Source organism: Priapulus caudatus, unplaced genomic scaffold (genome assembly GCF_000485595.1).
Source record: "Priapulus caudatus unplaced genomic scaffold, Priapulus_caudatus-5.0.1 Scaffold1304, whole genome shotgun sequence".
NCBI classification, from domain to species: domain Eukaryota; kingdom Metazoa; phylum Priapulida; class Priapulimorpha; order Priapulimorphida; family Priapulidae; genus Priapulus; species Priapulus caudatus.
Genome location: NW_014578365.1, coordinates 55,345 through 66,126, shown reverse-complemented (window position 1 = coordinate 66,126; position 10,782 = coordinate 55,345). Strand labels below are relative to the sequence as shown.

Genomic DNA, 10,782 nt, shown 5'->3' with positions numbered 1-10,782 from the left:
GAAGCCAGCTCGTCCGTGGCACGAGGGGGAAGCTAGCTCGTCCGTGGCTTGAGGGGGAAGCCAGCTCGTCCGTGGCACGAGGGGGAAGCTAGCTCGTCCGTGGCTTGAGGGGGAAGCCAGCTCGTCCGTGACACGGGAGAGGGGGGGAAGGGTTGGAGAATTTCACACGTGCTGTCGTGGGAAGCGATGTGGGATGACAAGGTGACAGACAGATATGACACGTGTACACGCACCCATGACACAAGCACACACACCTGTGACACGAGCACACAGATCCATGACACGAGCACATCTTGTGTCATGGATCTGTGTGCTCGTGTCATGGATCTGTGTGCTCGTGTCATGGATCTGTGTGCTCGTGTCATGGATCTGTGTGCTCGTGTCATGGATCTGTGTGCTTGTGTCATGGATCTGTGTGCTCGTGTCATGGATCCTCTGCTTCCCTAGCTTCAGCCTGTCGATGACATAAAGACAAAGTAGCTGTCAGTCACCCTTCATCAAGGTGACAGTGACCTTGCCATGCCAACAAGTACAAATATCATCAGTTGTAAAGTGGTAAAAAAACGTGATGTCTGTGCCAGTGTGTTAGTGCGACATTGTAAGCGCTTCCACTAATTATCAGGGAGGATGGAAACAAAGATTTCACAGATTGCTGTAATTATAATTGTTTCGGTGTAGTTCTGGATGAGCAGAGCTGGCCCTCGGCCAACAATTTCTGTTTCAGGCGCAGAAACCGTGGTCTAAGCAGTATGAGAAGGTGAGTAAAGCGAAGAGCGACTACCACGGGGCGTGCCGGAAGGAGCGGACGGCCATCCTACAGGAGAGAAACTCCCAGCAGGACCCGGCGAAGAGCGCAGACGAGGTGAGCATTCAACGACGTGTTCATGGATCTGTGTGCAAAGCTATCATCTGACTAGAGACTCATGAAATTCTCTCTTTTCTCTCCAAGGAAATTTCTGTCATGTTCTGTGGCATCCGCTCTCACAATGCACTGGCGGATGAATACCAGCACCGCATGAAGCGGCAGTAGTCTTGAAAGTATTTTTTCTGTCGTATCCATACCCTCTTGAAGTTTTCCTCCATCTCCTTCGCCTGTCTCGTGTGGTAGCCTCGAGGTATCGTCTGCTTCGTGTAGTTCTCCTTCTGCCAGTTCTTCACCGTCACGGCGACCTGGTCCGTCAGGTTGTCTCGCACCTGCCAATGAACAAAACCACGAGGATGTGGCGACTGCAGCGTGGACACTCATCCCACGGTGACACCAGATGGCGCCACGTTCGCGACGCGTCTATAGACTTTGAGCGCAGAGTAACCCGACCTAGTAAGACTCGAATTTTGTGTCCGGACAGTTCCGCAAGATAAGGGTAGTGAAGGGAAATGATGAGATCACAGTAAAGCCGTGCGGACGTGTGCTGTCTCAGTAGATCCGGGTAGCACTGCGGGAGGAGGAGGAGAGGACATGAGGGTAGGACTGTGGGAGGAGGAGGAGGAGGAGGGACAGGAGGAGCGGGACATGATGGGTAAGGACTTGGCGCGGAGGAGGAGGAAGGAGGGGGAACGAGGGTAGGACTGTGGGAGGAGGTAGGAGGAGGAGGTAGGGGACATGAGGGTGGATGTGGGGGAGGGGGAGGAGGAGGGGACATGCATGGGTAGCGACTGTGGGAGGAGGAGGAGGAGGAGGAGGGGACACGAGGTAGGACTTGTGGAGGGGGAAGAGGAGGAGGAGGGACATGAGGGTTAGGACTTTGGGAGGGGAGGAGGAGGGACATGATGGGTAGGGGACTGGGGAGGAGGAGGAGGAGGGGACACGAGGGTAGGGATCTGTGGGGGAGGTAGAGGAGGAGGAGGGACATGAGGGTAGGACTGCGGGAGGGGGGGGATGGAGGAGGGGACATGAGGGTGGACTAGTGGAGGAGGAGGATGGAGGAGGGACGGGGACACGAGGGTAGGACTGTGGGAGGAGGGAGGAGGAGGAGGAGGGGACATGAGGGTAGGACTGCGGGAGGAGGAGGAGGAGGAGGGGACACGAGGGTAGGACTGTGGGAGGAGGATGGTAGAAGGAGGATGGGGAACATGAGTAGGACTGTGGGAGGGGAGGAGGACGGGAACACGAGGTGGACTGTTGGGGAGGGGGAGGTAGGAGGACACGAGGGTAGGACTTGGGTAGGAGGAGGAGGAGGAGGGGGACATGAGGGTTTAGGACTGTGGAGGGGAGGAGAGGGGAACACGATGGGTAGGACTGTGGAGGGGAGAGGAGGAGGGGACACGAGGGTAGGACTGTGGGAGGAGGAGGAGGAGGAGGGGACACGAGGGTAGGACTGTGGGAGGGGGAGGAGGAGGGGACACGAGGGTAGGACTGTGGGTACGGGGGGAGGAGTAGGGGACATCGAGTAGGGACTGTGGGAGGGGGAGGAGAGGGAGGGAGGAGGAGACACAGGGTAGACTAGTTGGGAGGGGGAGGAGGAGAGGACACTGAGGGATAAGACTGTGGGAGGGGGAGGAGGGGAGGCGGACATAGAGGGTAGGGGACTGCGGCGAGAGAGAGGGAGGAGGGGGGACACGAGGGTAGGACTGTGGGGAGGGGAGAGGAAGGTAGAGGAGAAATTAGGATGGAGAAGTGGGAGGGACATCGAGGGGTAGGACTGTGGGAGAGGAGGAGGAGGAGGGGACACGAGGGTAGGACTGTGGCGAGGGAGGAGGAAGGGACACGAGGTGGCGTAGGACTGTGGGAGGGGGAAGGAGGAGCGGCACAGACAGGACTTTGTGGGAGGGGTGAGGAGGAAGGGACACGGAGGGTAGTGTACTGTGGAGGGGAAGGAGGAGGAGGGGACACGAGGGAGTAGGACTGTGGAGAGGAGGGTAGGAGGAGAGGACACGATGGGGTAGGACTGTGGGAGGGCCTGGAAGAGGAGGAGGGGGACACGAGGGTAGGACTGGTGGGGAGGGGGAGGGGAAGCGGACACGAGGTTAGGGACTGTGGGAGGGGAAGGAGGAGGATGGCGGACACTGAGGGTAGACTGTGGGAGAGGGAAGAGGAGGAGGGGACAGCGAGGGTAGGACTGTGGAGTAATGATATTAAGAGGGGCGAGGGAGGAGGGCGACACGAGGGGGGTGATATTTTGTATTTCTATGTATCGTTGGGAGGGGGAAGGAGGGGGATGTAGTGACTGCAGGGACACAGGAGGCGTAGGACTGTAGGGAGGAGGAGGGAGGAAGGCGTACACGGGGTAGGACTGTGGGATAGGCAGGAGGAGGCGGACACGAGGGTTAGGACTGTGGGAGGAGGACCGCGGGGAGGAGGGGGGGACACAGAGGGTAGACTGTGCGGAGGGGGAAGAGGAGGAGGGGGGACACGAGGGTAGCGACTGGTGGGAGGGGGCGGAGAGGAGGGCGACATGAGGGTAAAATGGGACTGGTGCTGGAGGGGGAGGAGGAGACATGCAGGGTAGGACTGTGGAGAGGGGGAGGAGGAGACACGAGGATAGGACTGTGGGAGCGTGGAGGGAGGAAAGGATCACGAGGAGGGTAGGACTGCGTGGGAGGGCGGAGGAGGAGGGGACACGAGGTAGGATCTGGTGGAGGAGGGAGAGGGGACATGAGGTAGGACTGTGGGGGGGTAAGAGGAGGATAGGCGACACGGAGGGGTAGGACTGTGGGACGGGGGAGCAGGAGGGGACAATGAGGGTAGGACTGTGGGAGGAGGAGGAGGCGGGACATATGGAGGGTATAGGGACTGTGGGAGGAGGAGGAGGGAACGGAGTGGTTAGGACTGAGTATGCGGGAAGGTGGGGAAGGCAGGTAGGGAGGAAGGACACGCGAGGGATATATAGTATTCTGTGTAGGGATGGGGAGAGGAGGGGACATGAAGAATTAGAGGGGTTAGGACAATTGTGCGGAGGGGGAAGACGAGGGAACATGTAGGGTAAGAACTAAGTGGGAGGAGTGAGGAGGAGACAGTAGAGCGGTAGGACCCTGCGGAGAGGAGGGAGAGGAGGGGACCGACGGGTAGGTACTGTGGGGGGGTGAGAGGAGAAGGTGAGGGCAGGTTAAGGGCACGAGATAGAGCGGTAGGGACTGTGGGGAGGGGGAGGAGGACGGCGACACGAGGGGGTAAGTAATAGGACTGTGAGGAGGAGGGAGGAGGGGGGACATGGAGTGGTAGGACTGTGGGGAGGAGGAAGAGGATTTAAGGGGAAGACACTAGGGAGGGCTTGGACTGTGGGCGAGGAGGAGGAGGAGGAGGAAGCGGACAATGAGGGTTAGGACTGTGGGAGGGGAGGAGGAGGGGACACGAGCGCGTAAGACTGTGGGGAGGGGGAGTTGAGGAGGAAGGTAAGGAGTGACACACGAGGGGTAGGACTTGTGGGGATTAGATTTAGATGAGGGGGCAGGAGGGCGACACGGGAGCGGGTGAGGATTCTAGTGGGTTGGAGAGAGGAGTAGGAGGAGGAGAACCTGAGGGGTAGGACGGGGAGGCGGGAGGAGGAGGAGGAGACACGAGGGTAGGAACTGTGGGAGGCGGGAGGAGGAGGAGGAGACACGAGGGTAGGACTGTGGGGAGGGGGACGGGGGAGGGGGACACGAGGGGTAGTGACCTGTGGGAGGAGGAGGAGGAGGAGCGAGGAGACATGAGGGTAGGAGGCTTGCGGGGCGAGGCAGGGAGGAGGGGCGACATGAATGGGTTAGTAGGATTTCATGTTGGAGATGTGGGAGGAGCGAGACACGGAGGGTAGGGAAACTTAGGGAGAGGTAAGGAGGAAGTGAGGGGGACACAGGGTAGGACTGTAGGGGGCAGGATGAGGGGCGGGACATGAGTAAGTAAGTAGGACTGTAGTTGGAAGGAGGGGGGGAGGAGGAGACCCTGAGGGTAGGACTGTAAGGGATGGAGGGTGAGGGGAGACACGAGGTAGGACTGTTGGGAGGAGGGAGGATGGAGGAGGGACCGAGGGTAGGACTTGTGGTGAGGGAGGGAGAATTGAGGATGTACGGATTGCGGGGAATCACAACGGAGGGTAGGACGTGTGGAAGGAGGAGGAGGAGCAGGACGACACGAGGGTAGGGACTGTGGAAAGGGCGGAGGAGGGAGGAGGAGACACGAGGGGGTAGGAGGTTACTGAGTGGAATGAGGGATTTAGTTAGGAGGAGGAGAGACCACGAGGGTAGGACGGTGTGGCAGTAGGGGAAGAGGACAGATAGGGAGACACGAGGTAGGACTGTGGGAGGAGGAGTGACCGGGGGGGTGGGACCTCCGAGGGTAGGACTGTGGGAGGGGGATGACGGAGACACGAGGTAGGACTGTCGGGAGGTAGAGGAGGAGGAGGGCGACACGAGGGTTAGGACTGTGGAGTCGAGGAGGAGGAGGAGGGGACACGAGGGTAGGACTGTGGGACAGGAGGCACGGCAGGAGGAGGAGGAAGGGGGACTACAGAGTAGCCGGGTAGGACTGTGGGAGGAGGAGGCAGGAGCGAGCGGGACACAGAGGGTAGGACTGTGGAAGGAGGGGAGCGAGAGGAGGGGAACGAGGCGTAGGACTGTGGGAGGGAGGAGGAGGCAGCGGGACCCGGAGGGAGGACTGTGGAAGGTAGGAGGAGGAGGAGGAGGGGAACTGAGAGGATAGGACTGTGGGAGGGTGGGAAGGAAGGGGACATGAGGGTAAGGACTGTGCGAGGGGGTAGGAGGAGGAGGAGGACACGCAGGGTGGACTGTGGGAGGGGGGAAGGAAGACGGGACACGGAGGGCGAGGACTGTGGGAGGGGGGGGAGCAGGAGGAGGGCACGGAGTGATAGGGTAGGACTGATGGGCGGGCGAAGAGTAGTAGAATTGGGAGACATAAGGGTATAGGACTGTGGATGGAGGCGAGGAGGAGGAAGGGGGGGACACGAGGTAGGACTGTGGGAATGGAGAGGAGGAGGAGAGAAGGAGGAGTTGAACGATCGAGGGCTAGGGACTGTGCGAGGGGAGAGGAGGCCGGACACCAAGCGGCTTAGGATGGTAAGGGAGGGGGGAGGAGCGAGGGAGGACACGAGGGATAGGACTGTGGGAGGGGGGCAGGAGGTGGGAGCATGAGGGCGTAGGGACTTGTGGGAGGAGGAGGAGGAGGGAGGGCGACACGAGGGTAGGCGACTGTGTGGCGAGGGGAAGTAAGTGATTATTGGGGAGGATTGACGGGGGGGACATGACGGGGGTAGGACATGTTTGAAGGAGGAGTGAAGGTAGGAGGGGAGAACACGAGTTTTTTGAGGGGGTAGGACTGCGGTGCAGAGCGAGAAGGAGGATGGGAGGACACGAGGGATTAAGGAATCTAGTGGGGAGTGGAAGGGAAGGAGGGCCGACACGATGGAGGGGGTTACGGATCTGTGGGGAGGGAGGAGGAGGGGAGGGACACGAGGGATATTGGACTGTGGGAGGGGAAGGAGGGAGGGGACACGGGAATAAAGATAGTAGCGGTAGGACTGTGGGAGGAGGAGGAGGATGGGGAACATGGGGTAGGACTGTGGGAGGAGGAGGAGTGAGGGACACAAAAGGTAGGGCTGCGGGAGGAGGAGTAGGAGGGCCGACACGAGGGGTAGAACTGCTGGCGCAGGGCGGAGGATGGAGGAGGGACACGAGGGTAGGACTGTGGGAAGGGGGAGGAGGAGGAGCGGGACACGAGGATAGGACTGTAGGTAGAGGGGAGGAGGAGGAGGGAAATGCAAGCGGTTGGACATGAGGGCTTAGCGACTGTTGTCGAGGAAGGAGGAGGAGGGGACGATGGAGGAGGGACTGTAGCGAGATGGAGGAGTGAGAGAAGGAGGGGAACTGTATTGGTTGTAGGACCTGCGGGAGGAGAGAGGGAGGGGGACACGATTTGTGGGTAGAATAGGTAAACCGAAACTGATGGGAAGGAGGAGGAGGAGAGGAGACACGAGGGTAGGAACTGTGGGAGGGGGAGGTCAGGAGGGCGACACGAGGGTAAGACTGTGGCGAAGGGGGAGGCAGTGAGGAGGAAGACACGAGGGGTGGATGGGGAAGTGCGGGGTGAGGGGGTAGGATTTAGAACGGCGGTGGGCGGATTAGTTAGTTTAGCCGTGGGTAAGGACTGTGGTGAGGGGCGAGCGAGGAGGGGCACACCGGGGTAGAAAAGATGAGGCGGACTTAGAGAGAGGGGAAGACATGAGGTTATTTAGTAGGACTGTGGGAGGGGGAGGAGGAGGGGACACGAGGTAGGACTGTGGGAGGGGGGAAGGAGTGAAGGTGAAGACACATGAGGACGGTGGTAGGACTGTGGGGGGATTTTAGAAGTTGCGTGGAGTAGAGGACAGGGGCGGACACCGAAGGAATTAGGACATTTTCAGACGTCGGGCCGGGGAGGAGGAGGGCGACACGAGGCGTTAGGACTGTGGAGGGCGGAGGAGGCGATTAGGGAGCACATGAGTAGGGAGGACTGTGGGAGGGGAAGAGGACAGGAATGAAGGTAGGTAGAGGGGGCGACGGGGGGATAGAAGATTAGAACGGGGAAGGATTAGATAGACGGAGTGGGGATAAATTGATGTAGGGAACTGTGGGAGGGAAGGAGGAGGTATGGATTGTATCTATAGGAGGAGGCATGAGGGGGATAAGGATAAATATAAAGGGCACTTGTTGGGAGGGGAGGAGGAGCGAACACGAGGCTGTGATAGTAGGACATTTTGGGAGGGGAGAGGAGGAGGACGTGATTCCTACCTCCATGTGAATGTCGGAGTGCAGATCTCTTAAACTCAATCTTTATAGTAGCGATGCCCTTCACGAGACTTTGTTGTTCCGTATGTGGCGCCTGTCACGATATTCAGCATTATCTCACATGCAAGCCATTTCAGCCTCGCTGCCGCTTACAACGTACGCAAAGTAATGTGAACAAGACAGGAGCAAAACCGATGACCAAATAGTACTGAGCATCAGGTGAAATTCCCCATGTCCTTTATTCTCTAGATGGAGCATTGACATACTCAGTCGAACAATTTATGTCATGCGCAGCACCTCGGTAATAGAAAGCGGACACCTTGGCGTATAATTAGAAAGTACACGTGTATAGGAATTCTCTCGGGGATGAGAGACGTACGGCCAATTAGTAACAAGGTTTGACTAGCGTGTAACGTTTAGAAAACGTCCCGCCTCCCCTGGCTCTGCACCGCACCATTAGAGCTGTGACGCTCATTGGATACCGCAGCGCCTAGCTTGATTCTCACGGATTTGAATTAGAGCGCGGGCGGCCTAGCTGTGATCTCACCGGCGGGCGATGCCTAGTTAAGCTGTGATGGTCCGACCGCGCCATAGCTTTGTGATCTCACCGCCGCCCTATGCTGTAACCTCGGGACGGGCGCTAATAAGCCTATTAGAGCCTGAGTGATCTCACCGCACCATATCTTGTCAGTGATCGGTCACCGCGCCACTAGCTTGTGATCTCACCTGCGCGGACCTTATTCTAGTGGAAATTCTTTCGCCCACTGCGCCGTAGCTGTAACCTCACTGCCGTCCCGTAGTGGATGAAATGCATCAACGCGGGCCATAGCTGGTAACGCTCACGTGCGTGACAGTCCTAGCTGTGATTGCACGGCGGGACATCTTCGTCCGTAGCTGTCTGATCTCACAATGGCGCCCGTAGCTGTGATCTCACTGCGCCGTAGCTCTCTCTTGTAACCTCACTTTTCGGCACGTTGGCTGTGAGCTCACTGCGGCACCTGTAGTCTATGTATAGCAATCACCAGCGGCCCTAGCTGTGATTCTCACCGCGCCCTAGCTGGCGATCTCACCGGCGGCCCTAGCTGCCGATATCACTGCGCCCTAGCTGCCGATCTCACTGCTGCCATAGCTGCCGATCTCAGCGCGCCATAGCTGCGATCTCACCGCCGCCCTAGCTGTAACCTCACGCCGCCCTAAGCTTGTGATTCTCACGCCGCCTGTAGCTGCTAACCTCACTGCGCCCTAAGCTGTGATCTCACGGCCCTTAGGTGTGATCTCACCACGCCTTAGCTGTGGTCTCACCGCACCCTAGCTGCCGACCTCACCGCGCCCTAGCTGTGATCTCACTGTGCCGTAGCTTGCTACCTCACCAGCGCCCCCCCATAGGCTGGGATCCTCACCGCCGCCCTAGTGCCGACCTCACCGCGCCCATAGCTGTGATACTCACCGCACTCCTAGCTGTGACCTCACCGCGCCTAGCTGTGGCATCTCACCGCGCCCCTAGCTGTGATCTCACCGCGCCCTAGCTGTCCGGTCTCACCGCACCCTAGCTGCTGACCTCACCGCGGCCCTAGCACTGTGATCTCACTGCCTGCCCTAGCTTGTACCTCAACCGCGCCCTAGCTGCTGACCTCACCGCGGCGCGTTGAGTCTGTGGATACTGCTCTCAGCTCATGTTGCGCACTATGCTCGGGTGCTAACCTTCCACGCGCCGACTGTCTGTAGATCCCCGTCACGCCCGCCCTAGCCTGTTGATCTCACCGCCGCCCTAGCTGTTGACCTCACCGCGCCCTAGCCTGTGAGTCATCACTGTGCCCTAGCCTGTAACCTCACTCGCGCCCTAGCTGTGATTCTCCACCGCGCCCTAGCTGTGAATCCTCACCGCGCCCTAGCATGGTAACCTCACTGCGCCCTAGCCTGTGAATCTCCACTTCGTGCCATAGCTGCGATTCTCACTGCGCCTAGCTGGGAATTCCTCACCGCGCCCTAGCTGTAACCTCACCGCGCCCTAGCTGTGATCTCACCGCCGCCCTAGCTGGGGTGATCTCCCGCCGGCTTTCAGAATAGCTGGCCGAGATCTACCGGTGCGCGCCCAGCTGTGATCTCACCGCGCCCAGCTGCGATCTCACCGCCCGCCCTAGCCTGTACTCACACGCCCATAGCTGTGATCTCACCGCGCCTTAGCTGCTAAACCTCACTGCCGCGCCTAGCTGTGATCATCATACCGCCGCGCTAGCCTGTGATCTCACCGACGCCCCTACTGGCTTCTCACCGCCACCCTAGCTGCGAGGGAAGTAAGATTCCTCAGAACGCGGCGCACCGTAGCTGGTGATCTGCTAACCATAAGATAGCGCCCTACTGTGATCGCCACGCGGCGCCTAGCTTGTAACCTCACTGCGCCTGTAGCCTGCTAACCTGCACTCAAATGGACTAGCGCGGCCTAGCTGCGCACCCTNGGGAAGGAGGAGGGGACACGAGGGTAGGACTGTGGGAGGGGGAGGAGGAGGGGACACGAGGGTAGGACTGTGGGAGGGGGAGGAGGAAGGGGACGTGATTCCTACCTCCATGTGAATGTCATGCAGATCCTCTTCCTCCTTGAGCATGCCCTTCCACGCAGACTTTGTTGTTCCGTATGTGGCGCCTGGTCACGATAATTCAGCATTAATCTCACAATGCAAGCATTTCAGCTCGCTGCGCTTACAACCGACGCAAAGTAATGTGAACAAGACAGGAGCAAAACGCATAACAGGAATAGTACTGAGCATCAGGTGGACATTCCCATGTCCTTATTCTCTAGATGACCTTCATACAGTCGAACTTATGTCAGCACACCTCTATAGAAAAGAACACCTGTCTATAAAGGACACGTTTGGAATTTCTCTTGAACGACGCATATACACAAGGTTGACTGACATGTACGTTTAAACGCCCCCTCCCCTGGCTCTGCACCGCACCATAGCTGTGATCTCACCGCGCCCTAGCTGTGATCTCACTGCGCCCTAGCTGCGATCTCACCGCGCCATAGCTGCGATCTCACCGCGCCCTAGCTGTGATCTCACCGCGCCCTAGCTGTGATCTCACTGCGCC

General features: G+C 58.9%; 1 protein-coding gene across 1 annotated transcript in view; it reads right to left on the bottom strand.

Moving 5' to 3' along the window:
- Positions 1-10,782, bottom strand: part of LOC106816164 (protein kinase C and casein kinase substrate in neurons protein 2-like) — a gene marked incomplete in the record, with an annotated part of 19,028 nt that overhangs the window by 6,377 nt on the left and 1,869 nt on the right. Inside the window, 2 exon segments of the mRNA XM_014820721.1 lie at positions 1,063-1,194; positions 10,257-10,336. Of these exon segments, the coding sequence (XP_014676207.1) occupies positions 1,063-1,194; positions 10,257-10,336 (212 nt within the window).